The sequence below is a fragment of the Garra rufa genome, chromosome 6 (assembly GCF_049309525.1).
Source record: "Garra rufa chromosome 6, GarRuf1.0, whole genome shotgun sequence".
In the NCBI taxonomy this organism is placed as follows: domain Eukaryota; kingdom Metazoa; phylum Chordata; class Actinopteri; order Cypriniformes; family Cyprinidae; genus Garra; species Garra rufa.
The window spans coordinates 39,163,351-39,191,345 of NC_133366.1; the positions used below are offsets into that span (position 1 = coordinate 39,163,351).

Consider the following 27,995-nt stretch of genomic DNA (forward strand, 5'->3'; position numbering starts at 1 on the left):
ACCCAAGGGCGAAAGCCCGGGGTTCATACAGTTCATAATCACCTATAGAACTCATAGGGAGTCCGGGGAAGAGGGAGGGGCAACGCCGCACTCTTCCACATAGTGCAGCGTCACTCAGACGCTAAGTAAACGTACATACAGGGCGGGGTTACGGCCTGAGCTGACGTAAGAATAAGGGTCTTCACACAGTTTGCCCAGACACATCTTGTGCTATTACTTTTACTGTCGACCCTAGAGCTGTGCTCAGTAGACGCAGCATTCCGAGCTGATAACATCAGGTCAGACAACACTGAACATCTAGACTGACAGCAATTTGGCCTGTAAGGCGGGAACCTCCAGGTTGTAAAACCTTATAAATGTAGACGGAGAGGCCCAGCCCGCCGCCGTACAAATATCTTGCAAGGCAATCCCACTCGACCAAGCCCACGATGAGGCCACGCCCCTCGTGGAATGTGCTCTGACACCTAGCGGGCACTGCATGCCCTTGGAAGCATATGCCAACGCAATAGCATCAACTATCCATCTGGATAAGCTCTGTTTCGACGCGGCCAGTCCCTTGGGACGCCCGTAAAACGAAACAAAAAGCTGCTCTGTCTGTCTAAAAGCAGACGAGCGAGACACGTAAGCTTGTAATGCCCTGACTGGGCATAGGAGGCTCGCGTCCGTTTCCTCATCATTGACCGGTAGGGCTGACAGCGCGATGACCTGTGCCCTAAACGGTGTGTTGAGTGATTTTGGAATGTAACCATGTTTGGGTTTGAGTATGACTTTAGAGTCATTAGGTCCAAATTCCATGCACGTCGCGCTCACAGAGAGTGCGTGCAAATCCCCTATGCGCTTCACTGAAGCGAGAGCCAGCAGAAACACAGTCTTAAGAGACAGGTATTTCAAATCAATCGTCTGCAGAGGCTCGAATGGTCCACCTTTCATGGCCTCTAGTACCACAGAAAGGTCCCATACGGGGACTGAGGGAGGTCTGGGGGATTTAGTCTTCTAGCTCCCCTCAGGAAGCGAATAACTAAATCATTCCTTCCTATTGACTGACCTAGCGTTGTGCTCGAAAACGCTGTTATGGCCGCCACATAGACTTTGAGCGTGGACGGGGTTCTGCCCTTGTCCAGCAGCTCTTGTAGAAAGGAAAGCACCTCCATCACACCACAGTTAGTGGGTGACGAGCCGCGGGCTGCGCACCAGCCCGAAAACACTGACCATTTTGAGGAATAGAGCCGTCTCGTAGAAGGGGCTCTAGCCTGCGTGATCGTGTTTAATACTCCTTTAGGGAGTTCATCATATATTCGCTGTTGGCCCAGACATGAAGGGACCACAGCTCTGGGTGAGGATGCCAAATCGAGCCGCTGGCCTGAGAGAGAAGGTCTCTCCTCACTGGTATCGGCCACGGGCAGTGCTCGTCAGCTGCATCAGCGCTGGGAACCAGGGCTGGTTTTCCCAAAACGGCGCTATCAGCAGTATTGAACATCCTTTTTCCCTGACCCTCTCTATCACCTGAGGTAGGAGAGAGACGGGGGGGAAAGCATAGAGATGACGGCGGGGCCATTCGTGGGCCAGCGCGTCTCTGCTTTTTGAGTAAAATTCCAGACAGTGAGCGTTGTTCGGAGACGCAAACAGGTCTACTTCCGCTCTGCCGGTCTTTTCAGAGAAACAGTGTGTATCGCAGCGGCGACACACACTGTAGATTATAAAGGATATGGGCGCCGGAAAGCGCAGCAGGAAGGCACGGAAGGCGGCGTGGCCAGCAGCTTCAGTGGCTCGTCCCGCTGAGATGCTTGCAGTCAAACGGCGGCTTCTTATCCGGCTCCAGCGATGCGTGTGCTTCGCTTGAAGGATGAAAAATCAGATAATAGCTGCCTACGAGCGGTCTTTATAGGTCTAGACCACGCCCGTCAGGCCTCGCTCTAATAGGCTGCTGCAGTTGCCGCAGAGCAGCCAATAGGCGCGCAAGCTGTTTCGCCTATGTCTGTATGCTGCTGCAACGCGCTTTACATTATTTCAAAATTAAGGATAATTTTTGGCTTCAATATCTCGCAGAAAAGGATTTTCCCCGAGCGTAAGATACTTACGCAGTACGAGAGACCTCTCGTAAGAGAACGTAAAATTTTCACTCCAGAATGGCGGCCGCGCAACCGAGGCGCCGCCTAGTGGCTGTTACCACTCAAGTCTTTGAGAATACCCAAGACTTGTCACTCGTATAGTTTTGAATGGGGAAAAATGAAACGTTCATTATGGACGCGAAGCCCCGCCTTCTTAATGAATGAGCCAATCGTTGATTAGTAAAGTCAGCGCGACACTGCTAGTGATGGGAAGTTCGGATCATTTTACAGACTCGGATCTTTGAGTCTCGTTCAGCAAAATGAACGAATCTTTTTTCGAGTCATTTCGTTCATTTTACCAAAATATAATTAAAAAGCTACGTGTTACTTCCATAACACATGTACTGCTTGTACAAACGTTGATTACACTACAAACAAGACAAAACTATAATACTATTCGAAAAAGAAAAGGTTAATTCATTGTTAACCTGGGTCTTCAGTCTATGATTAGTTCCCTCACCTCGTACAGGTTTGAGTCGTTCGTTCATCACGTGACAGCCCCATACGCTTTACCCATGCTGCCTGAGCCGGAAAGAGAATTGATTAGTTCATCTCTCCAGTCTTCGGGTTTGAGTCGTTCGTTCATAGTTGCGCAATTGCGCATGCGCGACTGAATGAATCACTCCCTGAGACGACTCGTTCTTCCCGAGTCACATTAAAGGTTCGTTCAAAATGAACGAATCGTTCAAGAACGACCCATCACTAGACACTGCAGCTACCTTTAGAAGTAAGACAGGCACTCAATACTGGCCATCTTAAAAATAAGCGTTTTTTTTAACGTTATTGGAGCACAAGGAACCATATTTATGAGGCAGTTCTTATCGTATTTATTTAGTGATTTAAAATATGAAATTTAATCGTAAGCTTGGTTAACAGTTTTGGAGTATTTGATGTTTCCCCATTCAGAGAGATAGGAGCTGCACTTGCCTGCCCGAGAGGCGTTTCAAAGATGACTTGCCTTTGGTTTGAACTGCTGATTCATTCAGGAACTCATCTTAGTTGATCGCATTCCATTATAATCAACGAAGCTCCCAACACACTGCACAATGAATCTCTTATTTACACCCGTCTACACTTTGTTTGTTATTAGGAGAGGATGAGCTGCATAACTGAAAGAAAAGCAGGTATATGCCACATATCGCGATACTACACTGTACTCACGTACGCAACGTAAGCGGTGATTCCTATTTTAGTTGCTATAGCAACGCGCGTTATGAATTCTGACTGAATATATAAACACTCAAATCCATTGCTGTCTGTTGGTTGTGAGACAAGGCGACATTTGCGGACTATATTCTGTGCAGATCTTGTGCTTTTTGAAGCTCATCGGAGGATCCCTGAGAAGAAGAAGACGACTTTTATTTCAGACGGAGATCGGCGGATATTTTCTTTGAGGAGAGTCTTATTTGTTTGAGTATTTATTTCTGTGGCAATTTTTGTTGTTCGTTTCTTATTTTGGAAGAAGTTTATTTTAATTTATTTTAATTTTGTTTTCTTTTTTTACATTTTATTTATTTATTTGTGGAGGAGTTTTATATTTATTGATTTTTTTTTTGTATTTTCTTGTTTGGAGGAGTTTGGAGGAGCTTGTCAATGACTCACATGGGTGAAAGACGAGGTAAATTTTTAATTTATCATTTAGGCTATTTACTGTTGGTGTGTTATGGTATATACATTGTTTGACTAAATAATGTGAATAAAATTGTGCAAGTTAACCTATTCAATTCCAGTTTTCTTCCCAGCTAAGTGAAAATGTGTATTTTTTATTCCATGTAATTGAAACAAACTGCATGCCTTTTATAAACAGATTTTTTTAAAAGAGTGCTATAAGCAACAAATTTGATGTGAGCACTGACATTGATTATTAATAAAACAGTATTAAGCATTGCATGTATGTAATATTTTAGCCTCAGGTCGCTCCAGGTCCAGGAGTGCGGCTTTCACCCAGACGGCTGGTCAGGAGGATGGGAGACGTGGCTCTGGTGATCGTGATCAGGAACCGCTGCCCAACCCAAACCAGCCCCTGAGCCAAGAGCTACCAGGATTTATAGCACCTCTGTCCTCTGATTTGGCTGTTTCTGTTTCTACAGATCAGCCTCACAGGAAGAGGAAGAGGAAGAGCGGCAGCCAGGAGGACGAACGTCTGTCCACCTCACACAGAAGACCTGCCAAATGCCCCCGCAGAGGTCAGCATAGCCTTATATTAAAGATGTTATGGCTCAGTTATGAATAGAAAATGTTCTTTGACATGTTTTCTCTAAAAGACATTTCTTGTGGTCTTGTATGTTGCAGAGGCGTATGCAAAGGGCCGATTGCTGGGGCAAGGCGGATTCGGCTCTGTGTATGCTGGGATCCGCAGGTCTGATGGACTGCCAGTAAGACATTTTCTTCCATCCTTCATTCAAACAGCTTTTAGAAATGTTGCTATCAGTGGACGTCATCTTTCAGTGTGGTTCATCTGCTTACAGGTTGCCATCAAGTACGTTTCCAAAGGCAGGACGCCTGAGAAGCTGAAAGTTGTAAGTTCAGCATGAATCTGGTATTCTGTGTCATCTGCATTCAGCTCTGGATATAATGGATCATGTGTCACTGCAGGAAGGTCATGGTCGTCTGCCGCTGGAGGTGGCATTGATGACCCTGGTCACTTCGGCTCCTGCCTGCCCCAACGTCCTGCAGCTGGTGGAGTGGTTTGACCGCCGCAGACGCTACATCATGATCCTGGAGCGTCCAGTTCCTTGCCAGGATCTCCAGAGTTTCTGTGAGGAGAACGGATCTCTGGATGAGAAGCTGGCTAAGAAGGTCCTGCTGCAGCTGATCACCGCTCTGAAGCACTGTGAGAGCCGTGGAGTCCTGCACCGGGACGTCAAGCCCGAGAACCTGCTGATCTCCACAGAGTCACATGACATCAAGCTGCTGGACTTCGGCTGTGGAGATCTGCTAAAAGACTCGGCCTACAAATACTTTGCAGGTTGGTAAGATCTCACTACGTTGATCTGAATTTGTTTGAACTGGAACATTTTGATTGGATGTTTGTGGTCTCTCAGGCACTCTTGAATACGCCCCTCCTGAGTGGTTTCGGCAGCACTGCTATCATGCAGGACCGGCTACGGTTTGGTCAGTGGGGGTGACGCTCTACAACATCCTGTGCGGTTGTTTCCCCTTCAGAGGCGTACAGAGGGTCACCTCCAGAAGCAGACTGCACTTCCCTAGAGAGCTGTCTACAGGCAAGAGACAGAAATCACATCCAGATCCAGGTGAAGTGTGTTGTTCTACGTTTCTGAAGACTGTGTTGTGTGTAACAGAGTGCCGTCAACTGATTCGCTGGTGTCTCAGTGCATCGGCATCAGATCGGCCCAGTTTAGACAACATTGAGAACCACCCCTGGTTACAATGAACAGGTGTCCAGTGACACACACTTATCTGAATCTCACCAGTCATGACTGGATTGTATTGTTAGGATCAGACTAGATAAATGCTTTTGATTATTTGTTTAGGGTGAGCAGGAGTGACAGAAGTGTGGAGAACAGCTCCATGATCACCTTCAGTAAGATTTTTATCATCTGCTCCAGTCTGTGAGGGGCTCTGTGAGGATTCTGGAAGAGCTGAACACACAGCACCAGCAAAAACCAGAGCCACAGTCAGATCAGCTGAAGTAGCAAAATATGTAGTTTTATTCACAATTAGAGTAGAGAAAAGGGAGAAAATAGGACAGTGTGTAAATAAGCATAACAGGAACAGATTTGGACAGCTTGTATAATGTGAAGCACAGGGAAAAGGAACAAGAAATTAAATCAAACAGTCCAGTAGGTGGTGATATGTATGTGATAGACATCTAGAATGCCAAGAATGCATTTACACTAAACACAGAAAGTAAAGACAATAACATTATATGGTAGTAGGGTAATGTTTGGTGCGTGTGGTTCAAGTAATGCAGGGTGTAAACTTTCATAATGCATAAAACTTAGAAAGGGGAAAATAACCAAAAATAGAAATAAAAATCAGAAGAAATTAAATCCAGGTCTTCAATTTAATTAACCTAGTGCTTGCATCTGGCAAACTGAGAAGCCGAGGTGAGTCCTAACTAGGGCTGCAACTAATGATTATTTTGATTGATTAATCTGTCAATTATGTCTTATTATGCCTTGTTAATCAGATTAAAAAATAATTTTTTTAAAAATTTTTTTTACAAAAAACGATTAATTTAATGTCTAATTTAATGTCTAATAAACTGCTTACTTAACATAGCAAAATGTATATTTTAGTCAGAATTATTGCAATCTGTTGTGCACCGTTTGTTTGAGACACAGTGCTCCTTCAGTGAAATCTGCTTGCTGTCATGATAAGCCTTAATGCAAAGAGCAAATACTTGCATGACTTAATCACATTTACAGCTAAGCATATAACTGTAAGATGAAAAGTCTCAAACACTTTAAACAGCGTATCGGTCAAAGCATCTGGCTGCCCTGTTAAACTGTTTATCACACTCTTATAGAAACCTACCTTGTAGTAATAATGTATACAGAGTCAGCATACACTGTTTTGATGATGCATACCATGTACAGGCAAAAAAGATGAGAACAGAATTAAGACAGTGCTATTAGAGGTCCAAATCCAGCGAAATCACATAAAACAAGCACTACAAAGTAATAAAACAACACAGAGTATACATGTATTTTACAATGTGGAGATTTCATGTAATAAATTAAACTTTCATAAAAACAACTTTGATGTATTTGTTTGTTTGTTTTAATCTTTTCCTTGTGTTTTTTCCTTTTGATTATAAAAGAACTGATTATAATTCATCACTGTTAACTCTAATATTTTTATGAACACAGTATTTCATTATAGACAATATTTTTTAAATGAATAAAGTGATGTATTGGTTAAGGATCTGTGTTGGTAAAGGCCGTAGGATCAAACTCTAGAAAGGCTCATTCATTAAATTTATATTATAGAAATATTACATATATGGGCCATTCTACAGAATTGGTCTAGACTGCTGTCCCACAACCAAAAAACACATTTAAAAAGCTTTTAAGTATTCAAATCTTAGATATTATAATTATCTATTGAAACCCGCAATAATATTTAAAATAGTAGTGAGCTTAATATAGATAAAATCATCATTTAGTGGGTACGTTTAATTGGGCGGTGGCCCTAATTCCTACATTTCAATTTATGAAAATTATATTGAAATAATTTTTTAATTTTATTCCATTGTTGTAATAAAAATATCTTATGTTTGTAAAAAAAGAAGTATATATATATATATTTTTTTTTTCTCACAAATTATGAAACTTCATGTAAAAAAAAAACAAATGTGTCTAGCATTTTCATTAAACTACCGAAACATTGTATGTTTTAGTCCATTGGCCGATTTTAACTACACTCCTACATTTATGAAAGCTACATGGTGAGTTGATAAGCCCCATCATTTTGAGGTAAATGAGTTCAAAAGTCTGAAAAATCAGTGTTTAACTTTAAAAAATGTCACTACTGAACACCATTTTTCTATAATTAAACACTTTTTATGAGTTATTCCATAACATTTCGTTTTTATACAGTAAGTGTATAACTATTCAAAACTGTGCTTGATAACCATGTGCTGATAAGCATCTTTAAAGCAAGGTTCAAAAGTATCTAAAACAGACACTACTGAAACATCTGGTGAAGTTCCGGTTGTGACAACAGTGTTTTCTGGTTGTTATCACATAAAGATGTCACTACCAATACATCATCATTGTTTCAGTAGTGACAAAAGGGAACACGTAATTGTTTATTTGGGGGAAATAAACAAAATCTTAGTACAGCTATGCATATTTTATTATTGTAGTATGTTGGTAGTGTTTTAGTATGTGGGTTAAAATTCTGTAATGAATCGGTATAGTGTCGGTAGTGACAAACTTAGGGAGAGGACGAATATTCCAAAACTTTCTGAAAATACAATATGAAAATTAACTGCACATCTGCACATAATGAAATCTTTTTCTTTGTCAGACTGAGAAGCTGAACACTTGTATGAAGCAGTTGAAGAGGCAGCTAGAGGACACAGAGGAGGATGCAGCTCACGCTAACGCCTCCCGCAGGAAGCTGCAGAGAGAGCTGGAAGATGCCACAGAATCTGCTACTCTTATGTACCGAGAGGTCAGCACCCTAAAGAACAAGCTCAGGCACGTACTCTGCTGCTTTGTGATAATCATGGTAGCCACAAATGTTGCTTTGAAAATGAGAAATTACTGACAAATCAGTCTGAAATATTGCTGTAAATTTGTATGCCACATATTTAGTGTTATGCTTGTCTTGTCCAGGCGTGGAGACTTCACTGTCAACGTATGTCGTACAACTGGACGCACTGGTGTGGAAAGCGATGAGGAGAACGATCTGAAAAGTGAGGGGTCAGAGCCAACTCCTGAGTAAATTCCAGCATATCAGAGCTGATCCTATGGGTGTCACAGATGATCTGTTATTTGCCTCCAAGTTTGTCTTGTTGAAATTAAATTTGTATGCTTTTAGGGGCAGCTGTATCCAATACAGGGTTTTTGCTACAATTTTGCAATGTTTTAAAGCAGATTTTGAGCCAAAGCATTATTCAAGCCATTAAAATAAGTTTGCATCCAAGATATACAAAAAAAAATAAAAGATGGTTTATGAAGAAGAATCCAACTTTATCTTTTCAGTGAAACTGAAACTGTTTGTTTGGTGTAATCTGTTTTATCCTGTTGCCTTACAATGCATTTAAATAAATATTGGCTATTTATATTTTACATGGGAGACAAAGTATTTATCCATTTTCAAAGTAAATTAAATGTTGGGAAACTTATAATGGATAATGGGAAGAGATTTCCTTATGGAATATTGTAATCCAAGATTTTCATGAATATTACCCATCAGCATCAATAATCATCAAGAGATTAATCTTAGTTATTTGTTTCAAGATCACTTCAGCACCAATTAAGCCTTTTTTCCTAAGTTTCACTGGCACTTTTTCACCTCTTCTACTCATGTTTTAAAATTAAGGCTGTTTGCTTTATTTACATAAAATAGTCAATGTTTTTGAGAGTTCTTACTCACCACATATTATTGCAAACTACATTTTTTTCTGTTCTTTTTTTGTTTCTTGATGTTTTGAAGTTCACACTTGAGGTAATGGGTGTTGTAAAAGTTTTCATTTGTACTCAACTGTTTATTTTTGGTATTTTCAGTGTATTAGCTAACATGATTTCTGTCATACAGTATTTGTCTGTGTTCTACTCCTTTTTTTCATGCTGTATGTTTCCAACACTCCATTTAGAGACAGTCATAATGGACAATCACTGTTCCATTGCATCCGATTAAAGCTTTGTCTTTGTCTGTTGTACCCTTAATTACAGGACTGTACACCTTTTTTTAAGGGGCACTTGTGATCCTAATTAAAAAAAAATGAGTCCTATTTTTTTTTTTACCTTTAAAATGCATTTTTTCTCATTTTTTTTTTTTTTTAAAGTTTGTGATCTTTTGTCTAATTATAAAAAAATCTGATTAAAACAATAGAATAAGAGCTAGTAGAATCAGAAGAATAAGTTGCCAATCATATGAAATCAGTATTAACAAAATGTCCTACAGAGGTGTCATAGAAAAACACAAAAGTGGCTTACAGGTGTGTTTTCAGACATTTAATAAGGCTCATGTGGCACCAGTGCAATTAAATTCACAAACTAATGTTAAGGTTAATGTTTTAAATATACAACTTTGAATATATATACATATTAAATAACTAAAATTATACAGAAATGATGCCGGTAGGTGGCGGAGAGACTGATTTTATCACTGAATGATTCATTAAATTGATTCCTTTGAACTGCTGATTCATTCAGGAACTCATCTTAGTTGATCGCATTCCATTATAATCAACGAAGCTCCCAACACACTGCACAATGAATCTCTTATTTACACCCGTCTACACGTTGTTTGTTATTATGAGAGGATTGGTGAGCTGCATAACTGAAAGAAAAGAGCAGGTATATGCCACATATCGCGATACTACACTGTACTCAGGTACGCGAAGTAAGCGGTGATTCGTATTTTAGTTGCTATAGCAACGCGCGTTATGAATTCTGACTGAATATATAAACACTCAAATCCATTGCTGTCTGTTGGTTGTGAGACAAGGCGACATTTGCGGACTATATTCTGTGCAGATCTTGTGCTTTTTGAAGCTCATCGGAGGATCCCTGAGAAGAAGAAGACGACTTTTATTTCAGATGGAGATCGGCGGATATTTTCTTTGAGGAGAGTCTTATTTGTTTGAGTATTTATTTCTGTGGCAATTTTTGTTGTTCGTTTCTTATTTTGGAAGAAGTTTATTTTAATTTATTTTAATTTTGTTTTCTTTTTTTACATTTTATTTATTTATTTGTGGAGGAGTTTTATATTTATTGATTTTTTTTTTTGTATTTTCTTGTTTGGAGGAGTTTGGAGGAGCTTGTCAATGACTCACATGGGTGAAAGACGAGGTAAATGTTTAATTTATCATTTAGGCTATTTACTGTTGGTGTGTTATGGTATATACATTGTTTGACTAAATAATGTGAATAAAATTGTGCAAGTTAACCTATTCAATTCCAGTTTTCTTCCCAGCTAAGTGAAAATGTGTATTTTTTATTCCATGTAATTGAAACAAACTGCATGCCTTTTATAAACAGATTTTTTAAAACAAGTGCTATAAGCAACAAATTTGATGTGAGCACTGACATTGATTATTAATAAAACAGTATTAAGCATTGCATGTATGTAATATTTTAGCCTCAGGTCGCTCCAGGTCCAGGAGTGCGGCTTTCACCCAGACGGCTGGTCAGGAGGATGGGAGACGTGGCTCTGGTGATCGTGATCAGGAACCGCTGGCCAACCCAAACCAGCCCCTGAGCCAAGAGCTACCAGGATTTATAGCACCTCTGTCCTCTGATTTGGCTGTTTCTGTTTCTACAGATCAGCCTCACAGGAAGAGGAAGAGGAAGAGCGGCAGCCAGGAGGACGAACGTCTGTCCACCTCACACAGAAGACCTGCCAAATGCCCCCGCAGAGGTCAGCATAGCCTTATATTAAAGATGTTATGGCTCAGTTATGAATAGAAAATGTTCTTTGACATGTTTTCTCTAAAAGACATTTCTTGTGGTCTTGTATGTTGCAGAGGCGTATGCAAAGGGCCGATTGCTGGGGCAAGGCGGATTCGGCTCTGTGTATGCTGGGATCCGCAGGTCTGATGGACTGCCAGTAAGACATTTTCTTCCATCCTTCATTCAAACAGCTTTTAGAAATGTTGCTATCAGTGGACGTCATCTTTCAGTGTGGTTCATCTGCTTACAGGTTGCCATCAAGTACGTTTCCAAAGGCAGGACGCCTGAGAAGCTGAAAGTTGTAAGTTCAGCATGAATCTGGTATTCTGTGTCATCTGCATTCAGCTCTGGATATAATGGATCATGTGTCACTGCAGGAAGGTCATGGTCGTCTGCCGCTGGAGGTGGCATTGATGACCCTGGTCACTTCGGCTCCTGCCTGCCCCAACGTCCTGCAGCTGGTGGAGTGGTTTGACCGCCGCAGACGCTACATCATGATCCTGGAGCGTCCAGTTCCTTGCCAGGATCTCCAGAGTTTCTGTGAGGAGAACGGATCTCTGGATGAGAAGCTGGCTAAGAAGGTCCTGCTGCAGCTGATCACCGCTCTGAAGCACTGTGAGAGCCGTGGAGTCCTGCACCGGGACGTCAAGCCCGAGAACCTGCTGATCTCCACAGAGTCACATGACATCAAGCTGCTGGACTTCGGCTGTGGAGATCTGCTAAAAGACTCGGCCTACAAATACTTTGCAGGTTGGTAAGGTCTCACTACGTTGATCTGAATTTGTTTGAACTGGAACATTTTGATTGGATGTTTGTGGTCTCTCAGGCACTCTTGAATACGCCCCTCCTGAGTGGTTTCGGCAGCACTGCTATCATGCAGGACCGGCTACGGTTTGGTCAGTGGGGGTGACGCTCTACAACATCCTGTGCGGTTGTTTCCCCTTCAGAGGCGTACAGAGGGTCACCTCCAGAAGCAGACTGCACTTCCCTAGAGAGCTGTCTACAGGCAAGAGACAGAAATCACATCCAGATCCAGGTGAAGTGTGTTGTTCCACGTTTCTGAAGACTGTGTTGTGTGTAACAGAGTGCCGTCAACTGATTCGCTGGTGTCTCAGTGCATCGGCATCAGATCGGCCCAGTTTAGACAACATTGAGAACCACCCCTGGTTACAATGAACAGGTGTCCAGTGACACACACTTATCTGAATCTCACCAGTCATGACTGGATTGTATTGTTAGGATCAGACTAGATAAATGCTTTTGATTATTTGTTTAGGGTGAGCAGGAGTGACAGAAGTGTGGAGAACAGCTCCATGATCACCTTCAGAAAGATTTTTATCATCTGCTCCAGTCTGTGAGGGGCTCTGTGTGGATTCTGGAAGAGCTGAACACACAGCACCAGCAAAAACCAGAGCCACAGTCAGATCAGCTGAAGTAGCAAAATATGTAGTTTTATTCACAATTAGAGTAGAGAAAGGGAGAAAATAGGACAGTGTGTAAATAAGCATAACAGGAACAGATTTGGACAGCTTGTATAATGTGAAGCACAGGGAAAAGGAACAAGAAATTAAATCAAACAGTCCAGTAGGTGGTGATATGTATGTGATAGACATCTAGAATGCCAAGAATGCATTTACACTAAACACAGAAAGTAAAGACAATAACATTATATGGTAGTAGGGTAATGTTTGGTGCGTGTGGTTCAAGTAATGCAGGGTGTAAACTTTCATAATACATAAAACTTAGAAAGGGGAAAATAACCAAAAATAGAAATAAAAATCAGAAGAAATTAAATCCAGGTCTTCAATTTAATTAACCTAGTGCTTGCATCTGGCAAACTGAGAAGCCGAGGTGAGTCCTAACTAGGGCTGCAACTAATGATTATTTTGATTGATTAATCTGTCAATTATGTCTTATTATGCCTTGTTAATCAGATTAAAAAATAATTTTTTTTAAAAATTTTTTTACAAAAAACGATTAATTTAATGTCTAATTTAATGTCTAATAAACTGCTTACTTAACATAGCAAAATGTATATTTTAGTCAGAATTATTGCAATCTGTTGTGCACCGTTTGTTTGAGACACAGTGCTCCTTCAGTGAAATCTGCTTGCTGTCATGATAAGCCTTAATGCAAAGAGCAAATACTTGCATGACTTAATCACATTTACAGCTAAGCATATAACTGTAAGATGAAAAGTCTCAAACACTTTAAACAGCGTATCGGTCAAAGCATCTGGCTGCCCTGTTAAACTGTTTATCACACTCTTATAGAAACCTACCTTGTAGTAATAATGTATACAGAGTCAGCATACACTGTTTTGATGATGCATACCATGTACAGGCAAAAAAGATGAGAACAGAATTAAGACAGTGCTATTAGAGGTCCAAATCCAGCGAAATCACATAAAACAAGCACTACAAAGTAATAAAACAACACAGAGTATACATGTATTTTACAATGTGGAGATTTCATGTAATAAATTAAACTTTCATAAAAACAACTTTGATGTATTTGTTTGTTTGTTTTAATCTTTTCCTTGTGTTTTTTCCTTTTGATTATAAAAGAACTGATTATAATTCATCACTGTTAACTCTAATATTTTTATGAACACAGTATTTCATTATAGACAATATTTTTTAAATGAATAAAGTGATGTATTGGTTAAGGATCTGTGTTGGTAAAGGCCGTAGGATCAAACTCTAGAAAGGCTCATTCATTAAATTTATATTATAGAAATATTACATATATGGGCCATTCTACAGAATTGGTCTAGACTGCTGTCCCACAACCAAAAAACACATTTAAAAAGCTTTTAAGTATTCAAATCTTAGATATTATAATTATCTATTGAAACCCGCAATAATATTTAAAATAGTAGTGAGCTTAATATAGATAAAATCATCATTTAGTGGGTACGTTTAATTGGGCGGTGGCCCTAATTCCTACATTTCAATTTATGAAAATTATATTGAAATAATTTTTTAATTTTATTCCATTGTTGTAATAAAAATATCTTATGTTTGTAAAAAAAGAAGTATATATATATATATTTTTTTTTTCTCACAAATTATGAAACTTCATGTAAAAAAAAAACAAATGTGTCTAGCATTTTCATTAAACTACCGAAACATTGTATGTTTTAGTCCATTGGCCGATTTTAACTACACTCCTACATTTATGAAAGCTACATGGTGAGTTGATAAGCCCCATCATTTTGAGGTAAATGAGTTCAAAAGTCTGAAAAATCAGTGTTTAACTTTAAAAAATGTCACTACTGAACACCATTTTTCTATAATTAAACACTTTTTATGAGTTATTCCATAACATTTCGTTTTTATACAGTAAGTGTATAACTATTCAAAACTGTGCTTGATAACCATGTGCTGATAAGCATCTTTAAAGCAAGGTTCAAAAGTATCTAAAACAGACACTACTGAAACATCTGGTGAAGTTCCGGTTGTGACAACAGTGTTTTCTGGTTGTTATCACATAAAGATGTCACTACCAATACATCATCATTGTTTCAGTAGTGACAAAAGGGAACACGTAATTGTTTATTTGGGGGAAATAAACAAAATCTTAGTACAGCTATGCATATTTTATTATTGTAGTATGTTGGTAGTGTTTTAGTATGTGGGTTAAAATTCTGTAATGAATCGGTATAGTGTCGGTAGTGACAAACTTAGGGAGAGGACGAATATTCCAAAACTTTCTGAAAATACAATATGAAAATTAACTGCACATCTGCACATAATGAAATCTTTTTCTTTGTCAGACTGAGAAGCTGAACACTTGTATGAAGCAGTTGAAGAGGCAGCTAGAGGACACAGAGGAGGATGCAGCTCACGCTAACGCCTCCCGCAGGAAGCTGCAGAGAGAGCTGGAAGATGCCACAGAATCTGCTACTCTTATGTACCGAGAGGTCAGCACCCTAAAGAACAAGCTCAGGCACGTACTCTGCTGCTTTGTGATAATCATGGTAGCCACAAATGTTGCTTTGAAAATGAGAAATTACTGACAAATCAGTCTGAAATATTGCTGTAAATTTGTATGCCACATATTTAGTGTTATGCTTGTCTTGTCCAGGCGTGGAGACTTCACTGTCAACGTATGTCGTACAACTGGACGCACTGGTGTGGAAAGCGATGAGGAGAACGATCTGAAAAGTGAGGGGTCAGAGCCAACTCCTGAGTAAATTCCAGCATATCAGAGCTGATCCTATGGGTGTCACAGATGATCTGTTATTTGCCTCCAAGTTTGTCTTGTTGAAATTAAATTTGTATGCTTTTAGGGGCAGCTGTATCCAATACAGGGTTTTTGCTACAATTTTGCAATGTTTTAAAGCAGATTTTGAGCCAAAGCATTATTCAAGCCATTAAAATAAGTTTGCATCCAAGATATACAAAAAAAAATAAAAGATGGTTTATGAAGAAGAATCCAACTTTATCTTTTCAGTGAAACTGAAACTGTTTGTTTGGTGTAATCTGTTTTACCCTGTTGCCTTACAATGCATTTAAATAAATATTGGCTATTTATATTTTACATGGGAGACAAAGTATTTATCCATTTTCAAAGTAAATTAAATGTTGGGAAACTTATAATGGATAATGGGAAGAGATTTCCTTATGGAATATTGTAATCCAAGATTTTCATGAATATTACCCATCAGCATCAATAATCATCAAGAGATTAATCTTAGTTATTTGTTTCAAGATCACTTCAGCACCAATTAAGCCTTTTTTCCTAAGTTTCACTGGCACTTTTTCACCTCTTCTACTCATGTTTTAAAATTAAGGCTGTTTGCTTTATTTACATAAAATAGTCAATGTTTTTGAGAGTTCTTACTCACCACATATTATTGCAAACTACATTTTTTTCTGTTCTTTTTTTGTTTCTTGATGTTTTGAAGTTCACACTTGAGGTAATGGGTGTTGTAAAAGTTTTCATTTGTACTCAACTGTTTATTTTTGGTATTTTCAGTGTATTAGCTAACATGATTTCTGTCATACAGTATTTGTCTGTGTTCTACTCCTTTTTTTCATGCTGTATGTTTCCAACACTCCATTTAGAGACAGTCATAATGGACAATCACTGTTCCATTGCATCCGATTAAAGCTTTGTCTTTGTCTGTTGTACCCTTAATTACAGGACTGTACACCTTTTTTTAAGGGGCACTTGTGATCCTAATTAAAAAAAAATGAGTCCTATTTTTTTTTTTACCTTTAAAATGAATTTTTTCTCATTTTTTTTTTTTTTTAAAGTTTGTGATCTTTTGTCTAATTATAAAAAAATCTGATTAAAACAATAGAATAAGAGCTAGTAGAATCAGAAGAATAAGTTGCCAATCATATGAAATCAGTATTAACAAAATGTCCTACAGAGGTGTCATAGAAAAACACAAAAGTGGCTTACAGGTGTGTTTTCAGACATTTAATAAGGCTCATGTGGCACCAGTGCAATTAAATTCACAAACTAATGTTAAGGTTAATGTTTTAAATATACAACTTTGAATATATATACATATTAAATAACTAAAATTATACAGAAATGATGCCGGTAGGTGGCGGAGAGACTGATTTTATCACTGAATGATTCATTAAATTGATTCCTTTGAACTGCTGATTCATTCAGGAGGAACTCATCTTAGTTGATCGCATTCCATTATAATCAACGAAGCTCCCAACACACTGCACAATGAATCTCTTATTTACACCCGTCTACACGTTGTTTGTTATTATGAGAGGATTGGTGAGCTGCATAACTGAAAGAAAAGAGCAGGTATATGCCACATATCGCGATACTACACTGTACTCAGGTACGCGAAGTAAGCGGTGATTCGTATTTTAGTTGCTATAGCAACGCGCGTTATGAATTCTGACTGAATATATAAACACTCAAATCCATTGCTGTCTGTTGGTTGTGAGACAAGGCGACATTTGCGGACTATATTCTGTGCAGATCTTGTGCTTTTTGAAGCTCATCGGAGGATCCCTGAGAAGAAGAAGACGACTTTTATTTCAGATGGAGATCGGCGGATATTTTCTTTGAGGAGAGTCTTATTTGTTTGAGTATTTATTTCTGTGGCAATTTTTGTTGTTCGTTTCTTATTTTGGAAGAAGTTTATTTTAATTTATTTTAATTTTGTTTTCTTTTTTTACATTTTATTTATTTATTTGTGGAGGAGTTTTATATTTATTGATTTTTTTTTTTGTATTTTCTTGTTTGGAGGAGTTTGGAGGAGCTTGTCAATGACTCACATGGGTGAAAGACGAGGTAAATGTTTAATTTATCATTTAGGCTATTTACTGTTGGTGTGTTATGGTATATACATTGTTTGACTAAATAATGTGAATAAAATTGTGCAAGTTAACCTATTCAATTCCAGTTTTCTTCCCAGCTAAGTGAAAATGTGTATTTTTTATTCCATGTAATTGAAACAAACTGCATGCCTTTTATAAACAGATTTTTTAAAACAAGTGCTATAAGCAACAAATTTGATGTGAGCACTGACATTGATTATTAATAAAACAGTATTAAGCATTGCATGTATGTAATATTTTAGCCTCAGGTCGCTCCAGGTCCAGGAGTGCGGCTTTCACCCAGACGGCTGGTCAGGAGGATGGGAGACGTGGCTCTGGTGATCGTGATCAGGAACCGCTGGCCAACCCAAACCAGCCCCTGAGCCAAGAGCTACCAGGATTTATAGCACCTCTGTCCTCTGATTTGGCTGTTTCTGTTTCTACAGATCAGCCTCACAGGAAGAGGAAGAGGAAGAGCGGCAGCCAGGAGGACGAACGTCTGTCCACCTCACACAGAAGACCTGCCAAATGCCCCCGCAGAGGTCAGCATAGCCTTATATTAAAGATGTTATGGCTCAGTTATGAATAGAAAATGTTCTTTGACATGTTTTCTCTAAAAGACATTTCTTGTGGTCTTGTATGTTGCAGAGGCGTATGCAAAGGGCCGATTGCTGGGGCAAGGCGGATTCGGCTCTGTGTATGCTGGGATCCGCAGGTCTGATGGACTGCCAGTAAGACATTTTCTTCCATCCTTCATTCAAACAGCTTTTAGAAATGTTGCTATCAGTGGACGTCATCTTTCAGTGTGGTTCATCTGCTTACAGGTTGCCATCAAGTACGTTTCCAAAGGCAGGACGCCTGAGAAGCTGAAAGTTGTAAGTTCAGCATGAATCTGGTATTCTGTGTCATCTGCATTCAGCTCTGGATATAATGGATCATGTGTCACTGCAGGAAGGTCATGGTCGTCTGCCGCTGGAGGTGGCATTGATGACCCTGGTCACTTCGGCTCCTGCCTGCCCCAACGTCCTGCAGCTGGTGGAGTGGTTTGACCGCCGCAGACGCTACATCATGATCCTGGAGCGTCCAGTTCCTTGCCAGGATCTCCAGAGTTTCTGTGAGGAGAACGGATCTCTGGATGAGAAGCTGGCTAAGAAGGTCCTGCTGCAGCTGATCACCGCTCTGAAGCACTGTGAGAGCCGTGGAGTCCTGCACCGGGACGTCAAGCCCGAGAACCTGCTGATCTCCACAGAGTCACATGACATCAAGCTGCTGGACTTCGGCTGTGGAGATCTGCTAAAAGACTCGGCCTACAAATACTTTGCAGGTTGGTAAGGTCTCACTACGTTGATCTGAATTTGTTTGAACTGGAACATTTTGATTGGATGTTTGTGGTCTCTCAGGCACTCTTGAATACGCCCCTCCTGAGTGGTTTCGGCAGCACTGCTATCATGCAGGACCGGCTACGGTTTGGTCAGTGGGGGTGACGCTCTACAACATCCTGTGCGGTTGTTTCCCCTTCAGAGGCGTACAGAGGGTCACCTCCAGAAGCAGACTGCACTTCCCTAGAGAGCTGTCTACAGGCAAGAGACAGAAATCACATCCAGATCCAGGTGAAGTGTGTTGTTCCACGTTTCTGAAGACTGTGTTGTGTGTAACAGAGTGCCGTCAACTGATTCGCTGGTGTCTCAGTGCATCGGCATCAGATCGGCCCAGTTTAGACAACATTGAGAACCACCCCTGGTTACAATGAACAGGTGTCCAGTGACACACACTTATCTGAATCTCACCAGTCATGACTGGATTGTATTGTTAGGATCAGACTAGATAAATGCTTTTGATTATTTGTTTAGGGTGAGCAGGAGTGACAGAAGTGTGGAGAACAGCTCCATGATCACCTTCAGAAAGATTTTTATCATCTGCTCCAGTCTGTGAGGGGCTCTGTGTGGATTCTGGAAGAGCTGAACACACAGCACCAGCAAAAACCAGAGCCACAGTCAGATCAGCTGAAGTAGCAAAATATGTAGTTTTATTCACAATTAGAGTAGAGAAAGGGAGAAAATAGGACAGTGTGTAAATAAGCATAACAGGAACAGATTTGGACAGCTTGTATAATGTGAAGCACAGGGAAAAGGAACAAGAAATTAAATCAAACAGTCCAGTAGGTGGTGATATGTATGTGATAGACATCTAGAATGCCAAGAATGCATTTACACTAAACACAGAAAGTAAAGACAATAACATTATATGGTAGTAGGGTAATGTTTGGTGCGTGTGGTTCAAGTAATGCAGGGTGTAAACTTTCATAATACATAAAACTTAGAAAGGGGAAAATAACCAAAAATAGAAATAAAAATCAGAAGAAATTAAATCCAGGTCTTCAATTTAATTAACCTAGTGCTTGCATCTGGCAAACTGAGAAGCCGAGGTGAGTCCTAACTAGGGCTGCAACTAATGATTATTTTGATTGATTAATCTGTCAATTATGTCTTATTATGCCTTGTTAATCAGATTAAAAAATAATTTTTTTAAAAATTTTTTTTACAAAAAACGATTAATTTAATGTCTAATTTAATGTCTAATAAACTGCTTACTTAACATAGCAAAATGTATATTTTAGTCAGAATTATTGCAATCTGTTGTGCACCGTTTGTTTGAGACACAGTGCTCCTTCAGTGAAATCTGCTTGCTGTCATGATAAGCCTTAATGCAAAGAGCAAATACTTGCATGACTTAATCACATTTACAGCTAAGCATATAACTGTAAGATGAAAAGTCTCAAACACTTTAAACAGCGTATCGGTCAAAGCATCTGGCTGCCCTGTTAAACTGTTTATCACACTCTTATAGAAACCTACCTTGTAGTAATAATGTATACAGAGTCAGCATACACTGTTTTGATGATGCATACCATGTACAGGCAAAAAAGATGAGAACAGAATTAAGACAGTGCTATTAGAGGTCCAAATCCAGCGAAATCACATAAAACAAGCACTACAAAGTAATAAAACAACACAGAGTATACATGTATTTTACAATGTGGAGATTTCATGTAATAAATTAAACTTTCATAAAAACAACTTTGATGTATTTGTTTGTTTGTTTTAATCTTTTCCTTGTGTTTTTTCCTTTTGATTATAAAAGAACTGATTATAATTCATCACTGTTAACTCTAATATTTTTATGAACACAGTATTTCATTATAGACAATATTTTTTAAATGAATAAAGTGATGTATTGGTTAAGGATCTGTGTTGGTAAAGGCCGTAGGATCAAACTCTAGAAAGGCTCATTCATTAAATTTATATTATAGAAATATTACATATATGGGCCATTCTACAGAATTGGTCTAGACTGCTGTCCCACAACCAAAAAACACATTTAAAAAGCTTTTAAGTATTCAAATCTTAGATATTATAATTATCTATTGAAACCCGCAATAATATTTAAAATAGTAGTGAGCTTAATATAGATAAAATCATCATTTAGTGGGTACGTTTAATTGGGCGGTGGCCCTAATTCCTACATTTCAATTTATGAAAATTATATTGAAATAATTTTTTAATTTTATTCCATTGTTGTAATAAAAATATCTTATGTTTGTAAAAAAAGAAGTATATATATATATATTTTTTTTTCTCACAAATTATGAAACTTCATGTAAAAAAAAAACAAATGTGTCTAGCATTTTCATTAAACTACCGAAACATTGTATGTTTTAGTCCATTGGCCGATTTTAACTACACTCCTACATTTATGAAAGCTACATGGTGAGTTGATAAGCCCCATCATTTTGAGGTAAATGAGTTCAAAAGTCTGAAAAATCAGTGTTTAACTTTAAAAAATGTCACTACTGAACACCATTTTTCTATAATTAAACACTTTTTATGAGTTATTCCATAACATTTCGTTTTTATACAGTAAGTGTATAACTATTCAAAACTGTGCTTGATAACCATGTGCTGATAAGCATCTTTAAAGCAAGGTTCAAAAGTATCTAAAACAGACACTACTGAAACATCTGGTGAAGTTCCGGTTGTGACAACAGTGTTTTCTGGTTGTTATCACATAAAGATGTCACTACCAATACATCATCATTGTTTCAGTAGTGACAAAAGGGAACACGTAATTGTTTATTTGGGGGAAATAAACAAAATCTTAGTACAGCTATGCATATTTTATTATTGTAGTATGTTGGTAGTGTTTTAGTATGTGGGTTAAAATTCTGTAATGAATCGGTATAGTGTCGGTAGTGACAAACTTAGGGAGAGGACGAATATTCCAAAACTTTCTGAAAATACAATATGAAAATTAACTGCACATCTGCACATAATGAAATCTTTTTCTTTGTCAGACTGAGAAGCTGAACACTTGTATGAAGCAGTTGAAGAGGCAGCTAGAGGACACAGAGGAGGATGCAGCTCACGCTAACGCCTCCCGCAGGAAGCTGCAGAGAGAGCTGGAAGATGCCACAGAATCTGCTACTCTTATGTACCGAGAGGTCAGCACCCTAAAGAACAAGCTCAGGCACGTACTCTGCTGCTTTGTGATAATCATGGTAGCCACAAATGTTGCTTTGAAAATGAGAAATTACTGACAAATCAGTCTGAAATATTGCTGTAAATTTGTATGCCACATATTTAGTGTTATGCTTGTCTTGTCCAGGCGTGGAGACTTCACTGTCAACGTATGTCGTACAACTGGACGCACTGGTGTGGAAAGCGATGAGGAGAACGATCTGAAAAGTGAGGGGTCAGAGCCAACTCCTGAGTAAATTCCAGCATATCAGAGCTGATCCTATGGGTGTCACAGATGATCTGTTATTTGCCTCCAAGTTTGTCTTGTTGAAATTAAATTTGTATGCTTTTAGGGGCAGCTGTATCCAATACAGGGTTTTTGCTACAATTTTGCAATGTTTTAAAGCAGATTTTGAGCCAAAGCATTATTCAAGCCATTAAAATAAGTTTGCATCCAAGATATACAAAAAAAAATAAAAGATGGTTTATGAAGAAGAATCCAACTTTATCTTTTCAGTGAAACTGAAACTGTTTGTTTGGTGTAATCTGTTTTACCCTGTTGCCTTACAATGCATTTAAATAAATATTGGCTATTTATATTTTACATGGGAGACAAAGTATTTATCCATTTTCAAAGTAAATTAAATGTTGGGAAACTTATAATGGATAATGGGAAGAGATTTCCTTATGGAATATTGTAATCCAAGATTTTCATGAATATTACCCATCAGCATCAATAATCATCAAGAGATTAATCTTAGTTATTTGTTTCAAGATCACTTCAGCACCAATTAAGCCTTTTTTCCTAAGTTTCACTGGCACTTTTTCACCTCTTCTACTCATGTTTTAAAATTAAGGCTGTTTGCTTTATTTACATAAAATAGTCAATGTTTTTGAGAGTTCTTACTCACCACATATTATTGCAAACTACATTTTTTTCTGTTCTTTTTTTGTTTCTTGATGTTTTGAAGTTCACACTTGAGGTAATGGGTGTTGTAAAAGTTTTCATTTGTACTCAACTGTTTATTTTTGGTATTTTCAGTGTATTAGCTAACATGATTTCTGTCATACAGTATTTGTCTGTGTTCTACTCCTTTTTTTCATGCTGTATGTTTCCAACACTCCATTTAGAGACAGTCATAATGGACAATCACTGTTCCATTGCATCCGATTAAAGCTTTGTCTTTGTCTGTTGTACCCTTAATTACAGGACTGTACACCTTTTTTTAAGGGGCACTTGTGATCCTAATTAAAAAAAAATGAGTCCTATTTTTTTTTTTACCTTTAAAATGAATTTTTTCTCATTTTTTTTTTTTTTTAAAGTTTGTGATCTTTTGTCTAATTATAAAAAAATCTGATTAAAACAATAGAATAAGAGCTAGTAGAATCAGAAGAATAAGTTGCCAATCATATGAAATCAGTATTAACAAAATGTCCTACAGAGGTGTCATAGAAAAACACAAAAGTGGCTTACAGGTGTGTTTTCAGACATTTAATAAGGCTCATGTGGCACCAGTGCAATTAAATTCACAAACTAATGTTAAGGTTAATGTTTTAAATATACAACTTTGAATATATATACATATTAAATAACTAAAATTATACAGAAATGATGCCGGTAGGTGGCGGAGAGACTGATTTTATCACTGAATGATTCATTAAATTGATTCCTTTGAACTGCTGATTCATTCAGGAGGAACTCATCTTAGTTGATCGCATTCCATTATAATCAACGAAGCTCCCAACACACTGCACAATGAATCTCTTATTTACACCCGTCTACACGTTGTTTGTTATTATGAGAGGATTGGTGAGCTGCATAACTGAAAGAAAAGAGCAGGTATATGCCACATATCGCGATACTACACTGTACTCAGGTACGCGAAGTAAGCGGTGATTCGTATTTTAGTTGCTATAGCAACGCGCGTTATGAATTCTGACTGAATATATAAACACTCAAATCCATTGCTGTCTGTTGGTTGTGAGACAAGGCGACATTTGCGGACTATATTCTGTGCAGATCTTGTGCTTTTTGAAGCTCATCGGAGGATCCCTGAGAAGAAGAAGACGACTTTTATTTCAGATGGAGATCGGCGGATATTTTCTTTGAGGAGAGTCTTATTTGTTTGAGTATTTATTTCTGTGGCAATTTTTGTTGTTCGTTTCTTATTTTGGAAGAAGTTTATTTTAATTTATTTTAATTTTGTTTTCTTTTTTTACATTTTATTTATTTATTTGTGGAGGAGTTTTATATTTATTGATTTTTTTTTTTGTATTTTCTTGTTTGGAGGAGTTTGGAGGAGCTTGTCAATGACTCACATGGGTGAAAGACGAGGTAAATGTTTAATTTATCATTTAGGCTATTTACTGTTGGTGTGTTATGGTATATACATTGTTTGACTAAATAATGTGAATAAAATTGTGCAAGTTAACCTATTCAATTCCAGTTTTCTTCCCAGCTAAGTGAAAATGTGTATTTTTTATTCCATGTAATTGAAACAAACTGCATGCCTTTTATAAACAGATTTTTTAAAACAAGTGCTATAAGCAACAAATTTGATGTGAGCACTGACATTGATTATTAATAAAACAGTATTAAGCATTGCATGTATGTAATATTTTAGCCTCAGGTCGCTCCAGGTCCAGGAGTGCGGCTTTCACCCAGACGGCTGGTCAGGAGGATGGGAGACGTGGCTCTGGTGATCGTGATCAGGAACCGCTGGCCAACCCAAACCAGCCCCTGAGCCAAGAGCTACCAGGATTTATAGCACCTCTGTCCTCTGATTTGGCTGTTTCTGTTTCTACAGATCAGCCTCACAGGAAGAGGAAGAGGAAGAGCGGCAGCCAGGAGGACGAACGTCTGTCCACCTCACACAGAAGACCTGCCAAATGCCCCCGCAGAGGTCAGCATAGCCTTATATTAAAGATGTTATGGCTCAGTTATGAATAGAAAATGTTCTTTGACATGTTTTCTCTAAAAGACATTTCTTGTGGTCTTGTATGTTGCAGAGGCGTATGCAAAGGGCCGATTGCTGGGGCAAGGCGGATTCGGCTCTGTGTATGCTGGGATCCGCAGGTCTGATGGACTGCCAGTAAGACATTTTCTTCCATCCTTCATTCAAACAGCTTTTAGAAATGTTGCTATCAGTGGACGTCATCTTTCAGTGTGGTTCATCTGCTTACAGGTTGCCATCAAGTACGTTTCCAAAGGCAGGACGCCTGAGAAGCTGAAAGTTGTAAGTTCAGCATGAATCTGGTATTCTGTGTCATCTGCATTCAGCTCTGGATATAATGGATCATGTGTCACTGCAGGAAGGTCATGGTCGTCTGCCGCTGGAGGTGGCATTGATGACCCTGGTCACTTCGGCTCCTGCCTGCCCCAACGTCCTGCAGCTGGTGGAGTGGTTTGACCGCCGCAGACGCTACATCATGATCCTGGAGCGTCCAGTTCCTTGCCAGGATCTCCAGAGTTTCTGTGAGGAGAACGGATCTCTGGATGAGAAGCTGGCTAAGAAGGTCCTGCTGCAGCTGATCACCGCTCTGAAGCACTGTGAGAGCCGTGGAGTCCTGCACCGGGACGTCAAGCCCGAGAACCTGCTGATCTCCACAGAGTCACATGACATCAAGCTGCTGGACTTCGGCTGTGGAGATCTGCTAAAAGACTCGGCCTACAAATACTTTGCAGGTTGGTAAGGTCTCACTACGTTGATCTGAATTTGTTTGAACTGGAACATTTTGATTGGATGTTTGTGGTCTCTCAGGCACTCTTGAATACGCCCCTCCTGAGTGGTTTCGGCAGCACTGCTATCATGCAGGACCGGCTACGGTTTGGTCAGTGGGGGTGACGCTCTACAACATCCTGTGCGGTTGTTTCCCCTTCAGAGGCGTACAGAGGGTCACCTCCAGAAGCAGACTGCACTTCCCTAGAGAGCTGTCTACAGGCAAGAGACAGAAATCACATCCAGATCCAGGTGAAGTGTGTTGTTCCACGTTTCTGAAGACTGTGTTGTGTGTAACAGAGTGCCGTCAACTGATTCGCTGGTGTCTCAGTGCATCGGCATCAGATCGGCCCAGTTTAGACAACATTGAGAACCACCCCTGGTTACAATGAACAGGTGTCCAGTGACACACACTTATCTGAATCTCACCAGTCATGACTGGATTGTATTGTTAGGATCAGACTAGATAAATGCTTTTGATTATTTGTTTAGGGTGAGCAGGAGTGACAGAAGTGTGGAGAACAGCTCCATGATCACCTTCAGAAAGATTTTTATCATCTGCTCCAGTCTGTGAGGGGCTCTGTGTGGATTCTGGAAGAGCTGAACACACAGCACCAGCAAAAACCAGAGCCACAGTCAGATCAGCTGAAGTAGCAAAATATGTAGTTTTATTCACAATTAGAGTAGAGAAAGGGAGAAAATAGGACAGTGTGTAAATAAGCATAACAGGAACAGATTTGGACAGCTTGTATAATGTGAAGCACAGGGAAAAGGAACAAGAAATTAAATCAAACAGTCCAGTAGGTGGTGATATGTATGTGATAGACATCTAGAATGCCAAGAATGCATTTACACTAAACACAGAAAGTAAAGACAATAACATTATATGGTAGTAGGGTAATGTTTGGTGCGTGTGGTTCAAGTAATGCAGGGTGTAAACTTTCATAATACATAAAACTTAGAAAGGGGAAAATAACCAAAAATAGAAATAAAAATCAGAAGAAATTAAATCCAGGTCTTCAATTTAATTAACCTAGTGCTTGCATCTGGCAAACTGAGAAGCCGAGGTGAGTCCTAACTAGGGCTGCAACTAATGATTATTTTGATTGATTAATCTGTCAATTATGTCTTATTATGCCTTGTTAATCAGATTAAAAAATAATTTTTTTAAAAATTTTTTTTACAAAAAACGATTAATTTAATGTCTAATTTAATGTCTAATAAACTGCTTACTTAACATAGCAAAATGTATATTTTAGTCAGAATTATTGCAATCTGTTGTGCACCGTTTGTTTGAGACACAGTGCTCCTTCAGTGAAATCTGCTTGCTGTCATGATAAGCCTTAATGCAAAGAGCAAATACTTGCATGACTTAATCACATTTACAGCTAAGCATATAACTGTAAGATGAAAAGTCTCAAACACTTTAAACAGCGTATCGGTCAAAGCATCTGGCTGCCCTGTTAAACTGTTTATCACACTCTTATAGAAACCTACCTTGTAGTAATAATGTATACAGAGTCAGCATACACTGTTTTGATGATGCATACCATGTACAGGCAAAAAAGATGAGAACAGAATTAAGACAGTGCTATTAGAGGTCCAAATCCAGCGAAATCACATAAAACAAGCACTACAAAGTAATAAAACAACACAGAGTATACATGTATTTTACAATGTGGAGATTTCATGTAATAAATTAAACTTTCATAAAAACAACTTTGATGTATTTGTTTGTTTGTTTTAATCTTTTCCTTGTGTTTTTTCCTTTTGATTATAAAAGAACTGATTATAATTCATCACTGTTAACTCTAATATTTTTATGAACACAGTATTTCATTATAGACAATATTTTTTAAATGAATAAAGTGATGTATTGGTTAAGGATCTGTGTTGGTAAAGGCCGTAGGATCAAACTCTAGAAAGGCTCATTCATTAAATTTATATTATAGAAATATTACATATATGGGCCATTCTACAGAATTGGTCTAGACTGCTGTCCCACAACCAAAAAACACATTTAAAAAGCTTTTAAGTATTCAAATCTTAGATATTATAATTATCTATTGAAACCCGCAATAATATTTAAAATAGTAGTGAGCTTAATATAGATAAAATCATCATTTAGTGGGTACGTTTAATTGGGCGGTGGCCCTAATTCCTACATTTCAATTTATGAAAATTATATTGAAATAATTTTTTAATTTTATTCCATTGTTGTAATAAAAATATCTTATGTTTGTAAAAAAAGAAGTATATA

General features: G+C 38.5%; 4 protein-coding genes across 4 annotated transcripts; all 4 read left to right on the top strand.

The window, feature by feature from the left end:
• The first annotated feature begins 3,701 nt into the window (after positions 1 to 3,701).
• LOC141337420 (serine/threonine-protein kinase pim-3-like) lies at positions 3,702 to 5,502 on the top strand. The gene is made up of 7 exons (XM_073843236.1): positions 3,702 to 3,737; positions 4,126 to 4,294; positions 4,401 to 4,483; positions 4,577 to 4,627; positions 4,704 to 5,076; positions 5,153 to 5,332; positions 5,411 to 5,502. The coding sequence occupies exons 1-7, from the start codon at positions 3,702 to 3,704 to the stop codon at positions 5,500 to 5,502; spliced, it is 984 nt and encodes a 327-aa protein (XP_073699337.1).
• A 5,073-nt stretch (positions 5,503 to 10,575) lies between these two features.
• On the top strand, positions 10,576 to 12,376 carry LOC141337428 (serine/threonine-protein kinase pim-3-like). Its single transcript, XM_073843244.1, has 7 exons — positions 10,576 to 10,611; positions 11,000 to 11,168; positions 11,275 to 11,357; positions 11,451 to 11,501; positions 11,578 to 11,950; positions 12,027 to 12,206; positions 12,285 to 12,376. The coding sequence occupies exons 1-7, from the start codon at positions 10,576 to 10,578 to the stop codon at positions 12,374 to 12,376; spliced, it is 984 nt and encodes a 327-aa protein (XP_073699345.1).
• Positions 12,377 to 17,451: 5,075 nt separating this feature from the next.
• On the top strand, positions 17,452 to 19,252 carry LOC141337430 (serine/threonine-protein kinase pim-3-like). The gene is made up of 7 exons (XM_073843246.1): positions 17,452 to 17,487; positions 17,876 to 18,044; positions 18,151 to 18,233; positions 18,327 to 18,377; positions 18,454 to 18,826; positions 18,903 to 19,082; positions 19,161 to 19,252. The coding sequence occupies exons 1-7, from the start codon at positions 17,452 to 17,454 to the stop codon at positions 19,250 to 19,252; spliced, it is 984 nt and encodes a 327-aa protein (XP_073699347.1).
• Positions 19,253 to 24,326: 5,074 nt separating this feature from the next.
• Positions 24,327 to 26,127, top strand: LOC141337429 (serine/threonine-protein kinase pim-3-like). Its single transcript, XM_073843245.1, has 7 exons — positions 24,327 to 24,362; positions 24,751 to 24,919; positions 25,026 to 25,108; positions 25,202 to 25,252; positions 25,329 to 25,701; positions 25,778 to 25,957; positions 26,036 to 26,127. Exons 1-7 carry the CDS (start codon positions 24,327 to 24,329, stop codon positions 26,125 to 26,127), a joined length of 984 nt encoding a protein of 327 aa, XP_073699346.1.
• The last annotated feature ends 1,868 nt before the right edge of the window (positions 26,128 to 27,995 follow it).